Genomic DNA, 8,273 nt, shown 5'->3' with positions numbered 1-8,273 from the left:
ATAATAACAACAACAAAATAAGGTCGTACACCTATCTATACCTTGAAAATTAAAAATCTTGATCATACTAAATGAAACAAAATTTCAATTCTTTACCTCTTCATAAAAGTGGGTACAGTTCGAACAAAAATTAAAATTATAACGCAACTTGAAGCTGTATTGGATGAAGTCAACCTAGTACCGTTTTAAAGTTTTTATTTTTTTTTCGAAACGAGTTAACATACAGTGGAATTTAAACTACCATATACGTCGTGTTTTATATTACATTCTTTATCGCTGTATAAAATGTAAGAGCTGAAATTGTATAGTACGATTACCTTGTACATTACCTCATAAACAGTTTTTAGACATGATAAATGCGATGTAAATAGTTAAATAAACATTTACTCTGGTAACAGCGCCTGCTTCAATAATGTGATGTAGAGTGTTTGGTAAACAGTATCGGAAAGCGCTCGGCCTGGAAATGGTTCCTCGTCGTTCTTACATACGTTGTTTCCAAGTTACACTAAACTGTGACCTTGTAAACGTCAACAGAGGAAGTGAACTAAAGGTGGAGTCTATCTACGTTACTACCTAATGTCTATACTTGACAATAAATCTGATTAGCGTATCTAATATAGATATCTTTACAGTTACATACCCCGTATGAAAAGATAAAACCAAATATTAAGTACCACTATTCTTATTTACATAAAAATAAAGATTATAAGGTTACTCAGTGTTGTTGACTATTTCATTCGTTACATAAATGCCGTAACTAGTATTCAATAAATAATTATCTGTATAGAGTAATTAAAAAATATATTTGTGCTTGTTTGAATCTTTCTATTGAATATGGACGTTTTGAACGTTATTAACATGAATAAAAATCAGTCTGGCTAGTAATTAACTAAAATAAGAAAGTCAATACTTTGAACTTACGATAGAATGGTTCATGATACACCGATTATGATTACCTTGCATCATTAAGTGTTTAATTGAATAGAACACAAGAATTTTTGAAATGGCATTTGCTCTCTTCAAATATAATACGTTAAAACATAGTTAACCACATATTAAGATTTCGTAATTGTAACATTAGTGCTGAACGACCCAAATCCAAACTAAATAATAACCAAAGTCCAGTCTTTTTTAGTCAGCTGAACTGGTAAGACGTCTCGACTCAGCAGCTGTCAAGGTCGCGTTTCTGACTTGCTTGCGCATGTGTATCTGGTTTCAACCTGTGTTAGGCCTGTGTTTTTAAGATAATTTGCTTAAAAATTACTTGGTCATGCCGTCGCTAAGTGGTGTTTCTTAAGCGTAAGTTAGTAATGCGAGTGGCGCCGTTACCTGTACGGGAATTACTGTGATTGTGGGAAAGTTTTTCGTGTAAGTGAGTAAACCCAAAATTAGATGAGAAGAAAACGCGTTCAGCGAGGCAAAGGAAATTTAAAGATTGCCGGGGACTTGGCTTATCTCAGGGCAGTGCTACTTTGACAAAGGAGTTCTCACTAACTGTTATGGATAAGTTTAAAGAGGAGTATTTCTCTGAAATGCTAAATACATTTAAGGGTGGAATGGTAGAGATGACTGCGTCCATAAATTTCTTTTCTGACAAGGTTGATATGGCTAAAAACCTGATTGGTGAGCCGCGAGGTGAGCTGTCTGTCTTGAAGAAAAGGAATGAGTTATTGCGGGGAAACGTGAACCCCCCCCCCGCAAAAAAACACACGGTGTTTGTTCTACCGTGTGTGAGTTGCAAGGTCGAGTGAGAGCACTGGAGCAAAACAGACTACCAGTTACCCCTCAGGAGGACATCATGAGCATTGACAAGGACGTGGGAGCGGCTATCGGTGTGCACGTCACCGTGGCGCACAGAGTGCCGCCGTCTTTCAGAAAGGAGCGCACCCCGTCTCTGGTAGTCCAGTTCTATGCCAAAACGCTTAAAGACATATGAATCGCTAAATTAAACAAAAACAAAAGCCCTTTGACCGTGGATAAGGTAAATAGATCATTTTCCAAAAGCAGATTGTATATAAAAATGAGTACCTAGCTCCGGACAACAACCTTTTCCTCTCCATGATCAAACAAAGAAGCCAGAAACTGGGCATTGCCTACGTGTGGTGCCATGAAGGAAAGTTCTTTCCGAGATGAGCCAACGAGGAGAGATCCTACCGGATATACTAGGGGACTGACATAATAGTAGGCTAGTTATTATTTGTACTAAGGATGGTTAAATTTAAGAAAACAAGTTTTCGTTTTCTGTCCTTAGCTAAAATAAAATACAAATTAGTTCTAAAGGAAAATATATTTAATTGTTTACATTAAAAACAAAAATATATAACTAACTAATTACTAACTTTTACTGCCTTAAAAATATATATGGAGGACTCCGTTTTAGATAACAGTCTTTTCGAATTAAGCGGTGGTTAATAGTCCATACTCAATTTAATTTACTGGAGTATTATAAGCAAAACACAAAACTGTAATAAATTTCTATTAGAATTTTCTTAGCTGAAAGACATAATTCATTTCATATTTTTAAGTGATATATCGGTTAACCAAGATGAATTAGACTTATACTGTTTCCTTAATTATAATAATAATAATAATAATAATACACAAGGCAGTAGTAGCTATAGATCGGAAAAGGTTTTATGCTATGTTTTACACAAACTTTGTGCAACTAAATCTAGTATTAATAGTATGAAACGTGCAGATACTTTACTACTTAACAAAAGTACTTTTATAAATTTTTAAAATTTATAAAAATCACTTTAAACTATGCTATGTTTATAGATTATAGTAATTTTCAGAAAAAGAATTACATGTGAATTAGCATATTTAAGCAATTAATCTAATGGTGGAATTTTTATACCCTGATCAAATATTGATCAGGTAATTTCTTAGTTTTTTATATTATTTTGTATACTATCTTTAACGGTAGAAATAAATTCATTATTCATTAAGTATTTATTTTGTATCAAACGCTTTATTAATTATTTTTCTTTCTTAAGCTGTATTATATTACTTTACATTGTTAACTACTCTATTGAAGACTACGAAGGAGATAACTTATTCTTATTCTGAGTAATAAAAATATCTTAAAATTGTTAAAGCTCAAATTAATATTATTTAACAGTATATTGATATTTTTCTAAATATCTCACGTCATTCTTCATTACATTAGGTTTCATATGAGTGTGGTACTTATTTACAGATTGGTAATATTCCTTCTTGAACTTTTAATATAAATAACATACAGTACAGTACAGTATCATTGTGTAGGTTGAACACAGCTCTTATTTACAATTTATCTTATAAGAAAGTAGAACCTGTTGGCAGATTCAAGATGAATGAACTCTGCTGACAAGCCATTCGTCAAGTTTTTTTGACACTGACACTTCCCAACAATGTATTCCTCGTCTACGCGAACCCTGGCGTTGTGAATATCATGTGTCCTTATTGTCGACATGAACGATCTGCTTGCGAACTCTAGAGTAACATAGCAGGAGTATGTTTTGATATAAGATAGAACAATGTAAAAAGAGTAGGATGTGCTTCTCTCATGCCATTATAACAATGAAAAATGTCCGAATCATATTATCCAATTCCAATGTGTTTAAAATTAAACTTAAAAAGCGTTTAAGGCGCTAAAGTGCGCCTATCAGTTTATTTCCTTGTAGGTATTACATTAAGTGAATATCATACACTTCAAGTAAAAGATTCAAAGAAATGGATACTCTAATCTCATTTTTTGTAGGTAATAAATTTCTATATTATGTGACACCAAAGGTGTGAAAATTCTTCAAGGATTTATAAATTTGTTTCGTTTGCGATATTATATATGAAATATAATAACTAATTATAGGTTTAATTTATTGAAAACTTTTAATGAAATTACTGTAGGACTGTTCATGGTTTTACTAAGTTTTACTAGTGGCTAAATTCATTCACTAACTTATTTCGATTGCTGGTATTGTGGTTATGAATGTCGGATCTAACCTGGAATTTTCTAATGTACAGTGCGAAATAGAAAATATAGAAATTGATTACCGTAAGTATTTTATAAGCTACGAAAAGAGGGTCTACATTGGTCTAAAGGGTATGACCCTGAAATCTTTCATACAGCTTTCTTTTGAGCAGTTAGTTTTTCATTTATCCTACTGCAATTACCGCATAGCATGAGTACATATCTTAGAATGGACTAGAAGTAAGATAAATAAGCAGTTCATACATCGTTTTTAGGAACAAAAACCACAAGAAGTCTTAATAAATACGTTTTCCTTAACAGTTTGAAGAACTTTACTAAAACCTTTCCATACCAAATCCTTATCATCAACATCCACTGGTCTTAAGCTGAGCATAATAGTTCTAGTTTTATCTGTATTTAATAGAAATCCACTTGTTATAAACCCATTACTTTTTTAGTGAATAAGGCAAATGTACTGATATTTAAAATAACAAAGGTTCCAAGATAGAGCCATGGGAAAGTCCCACTTAACTTCTGTCTCTTTTGACTACATCTCAATACATACACTTTTTGTCACTAAGGTATGATTTGAGAAATGAAAGTGGAACATCTTACACACCGTAATATTTTTATTTAATAATAAGATAATTATGACTTACACAGTCAAATGCCTTACTAAGGTAACACATAGTGGCCCAAGCAAAGGTTTCAGTCTCACAAGCTGTGAGAACATAATTTATTATTTGCTCTATTGCCTCAATAGTAGATTTACCTTTTTTATTAAACATAAACAAGTCATTCTAAGAACTCTATTAGATTCTAGGTAACTACTTTGCTGGTCATATACTAAAACTTAAATAACTTTACGATATAGATACTAAAAGATGTCGATCATTTAGGCCCATCTCTTAGTGCATTTTTATAAATGGGACATACATTTGAACTTTTTAAAATATCTTAAAATATTCCTTCGTTAAAACAAACTGTCATACAATCAGTTAACGCATCAATAAAGAAAATAATAATATTTTTCAATACATTACTAGAAATACTAAAATATTCTATCAGAGTTTTTCACGTCTTGAAAGCACCTAAGTCCTCATTAACAGTCACTTATTTCCATTGGAAATTCCCACAATTATTGTGATTGAAATTGTTTTCAAGCAGTTGATGTGGGCGAATAATAACAGTGCATATACTATTTTTATATTCTCTAGACAGCTATCAAAAAGATTACTGAGAGTTTCTGGTCGAATATTGATACTATTGGTATAATCTTTGTAATTTACTGAAGTTTAATTAATCAAAATTATTCGGTTTCTTGGATCAATCACCAATCTATTTAACGTTGCTAGTTCCAGCCAAAAATATCGCCTAGTTATTGAAATTAAAATCAGTTAATTCTAGGAGATTGTTTGCAACATAACTAAATGATGCCCCAGAACTACTTACTACTGATACCTTGTATTTACGAAAAATTTTATTTTGTAAAATATGCGCCAAATATATTCTATGACTACTACCAATATTACTATTTTCTCCATTTTATTTTGATCAACTTTTATGTCTTCATTACCTTGTTATTTTTCCTTTTAGTTCTGTGTTGAGTTTCTGGACGACCAGTAAGTGATATTGAAATAGGAGTTTTTAAATTGTCGATAGAGTGTATATATTTATGTAGGGAGTACATATTTTCAACACACTAATGAAACCATTAACCAATAACCATTGTATGTAGTGTAACCGGAGGAGTTATCTAAAGGAGTAATAAAGAGTGGTAACGCATAAAGCATTCTAAATAATAATAATCTATCTTTTGATAAAGGGCATTGATTCCAGGGCAATATCAAAAGCCTTTTGATATAAAGACTTAAAATAAAATTTAATTACCAGACAAGAAATGTAAGATGGGCGAACTATCTCTGATGAGTTATTCTGCTGTGATATATAATCGAAAGTGACGACTCGTACGGTTGAGGTTGAATTACTCCAAGAGAACAGTAAAAGTCAATTACTGAAAGAGAAAGAGAATGAGGAGGAGGGGAAGCGTCTCCAAATAGACAAAGTGTACACTTACTTAGGACAGGAAATCTGTTCCTTAAGTCCCAAGTGACAAGCTGCGGTTTGATTTAACAGTAAAGTATTTATCTACGTAGCTTACCCTACTAATAGAGAATGGTTCAAATAAGTACCTAATTGTGTTAAATGGAGTACTAATTATTTAATGAGTTACAGCAATTATCTACATATTTTTTACAGTTACTCAAGATAAATTACCTTAAGCTTATGTAAGGGATAATTCGCAACAGATTATGAATTATGTCCAAAATGAAGACATTTTACCTAAACTACAATCTGGATTTAGTAGAAATCACAGCACATGTACTGCCCTCACAAAATCGTTTACTGATTTATATGAAGCTATACCTTTAATTTATATAAAGGCAAATGCAGCTTTCTTGTAATTATATATCCTTTTCAAGCCTTTGATTCAATCAGTCATGAAACGCTTCTTACCAAGATGAACTTGCTTATTATAGCTTTGGAGAGGAGTGATTTCATGGATAGGATCATATTTGCAAGATAGTAAGCTTATCCCACAATTTGGCCGACATCTCAGTCCCTTTTTTAAATATACAAGCTTTGTTTAAAATGTAGACTTGCGTAGGATTGACCATCACAAAACTACTCTACCAAAGAAGTATCTTGGAATAAAACTCAAATTATCTATTTCAATTTTAAGTTTAATTTCAGGTTTGTAGAAGATCGAAAGAAAGTTTGAAGTAGGATAAAAAAAATAATTTACAGTACAATAAAATGCACCTTACCAGTATAGTATATTTAATCAAATACTTATATACATATACATGAATATATATATATATATATATATATATATATATATATATATATATATATATATATATATATATATATATATATAAGCCGTAGATGTATTACACAAGCCGTAGTTATACTTGTTTATCTGGAAGAACAGTTGAACTGCTTTTCTTACACAGGGTGGGGCAGGGAAACATCCCTACTTTCGAGGTGGCATTGTGAGTAGTGGGGACATGTTGGAGGAGTGGGGGTAGGTTCGAATGACGCTGTGGCCACGGAATTTTCCGATAGTAGCGCTGTCAGTTGTAGACATGGCTTGGTCGAATGAGCAACGCGCTTTTGCTGTCGAGACGTATTTTTCTCAGAATAAGTCTATTGTTGCAGTGCAGCGTGCGCTGCGAACTCGTTATCGGATTCCCCCTCGCAACCCTGTTCCTGACCGCAAATCCATTTTGTTGTGGGTGGAAAACTTCCGTGCATGTGGTAGTGTAGTGAAAAAGAGAGTTGGGGCTCGGAGAACTGTCCGAACTCCAGAAAACATTGACCGTGTCAGAAGATCGATCTTGCAGTCTCCTAAGCGTTCTGCCCGCAAGCATGCATCCGCCCTTGCATTGTCTAATCGCACTGTGCGTCGTATTCTCCACGAAGAACTCCACTTCCATCCATACAAGATGGTCATCGTTCAAGAACTCACACAACGGGACTGGCAACAACGAGTACAGGCATGTGAAACTTTAATTGCTGACTTGCCTCATGATGCACGAGTTTTGTTTAGTGACGAAGCGCACTTCCACATTTCTGGAGTTGTTAATAAGCAGAATATGCGTTATTGGAGTGGTGCAAACCCTAGGGTAGTTCATGAGAGGCCTCTACACAGTGAAAAAGTGACTGTTTGGTGTGCAATCAGCAGTGAAGGCATAATTGGGCCTTATTTCTTCGAGGAGGACAATCGTTGTGTTACCATCAATTCCGAGCGGTATGTAAACATGCTCCAACAATTTCTTGCACCACAATTGCAACAGAATAATTTTGGAGTAGTGTGGTTTCAGCAGGATGGTGCCACAGCCCATACTGCTAGACATTCGATGGCTGTTTTGAGGGAAATGTTCCCCGGGCGATTAATCTCCCGGTATGGTGACATTCCATGGCCTGCGCGCTCGCCGGATTTAACTCCGTGTGATTACTTTTTATGGGGATACCTCAAGAGTGAAGTGTTTAAAACATCGACCCAGAACCCTACAAGACTTGAAGGATGCAATTCGCGTTGAAGTTGCCCGCATTCCACAACAAATGCTTCGCAGAGTTATGCAGAACTTCAGAACCAGACTAGATCAGTGTGTTGACAATGAGGGACATCACTTGAATGATGTATTGTTTAAAACAAAGTAAGAATTAACTTCCATCTGTACCCTTTTGATGCCACCACAATAAAGTTTTGTTCTAACACTTTTCGTTTTTTTTTTTAATTTACCTTCAAAGT

At 33.9% G+C, this 8,273-nt stretch overlaps 1 protein-coding gene across 1 annotated transcript; it reads left to right on the top strand.

Moving 5' to 3' along the window:
• Positions 1-7,104: 7,104 nt before the first annotated feature.
• LOC124358347 lies at positions 7,105-8,061 on the top strand. Its single transcript, XM_046810648.1, has one exon. The coding sequence runs from the start codon at positions 7,105-7,107 to the stop codon at positions 8,059-8,061; it is 957 nt and encodes a 318-aa protein (XP_046666604.1).
• The last annotated feature ends 212 nt before the right edge of the window (positions 8,062-8,273 follow it).

Source organism: Homalodisca vitripennis, chromosome 3, assembly GCF_021130785.1.
Source record: "Homalodisca vitripennis isolate AUS2020 chromosome 3, UT_GWSS_2.1, whole genome shotgun sequence".
Taxonomy (NCBI): Eukaryota; Metazoa; Arthropoda; class Insecta; order Hemiptera; family Cicadellidae; genus Homalodisca; species Homalodisca vitripennis.
Note: the sequence above shows the minus strand (reverse complement) of the source record. Positions and strands in the feature narration are given on the sequence as shown.

Coding starts and splice junctions, on each gene's coding strand:
- LOC124358347 (XM_046810648.1), top strand. CDS start 7,105: ATGGCTTGGTCGAATGAGCAACGCGCTTTTGCTGTCGAGACGTATTTT.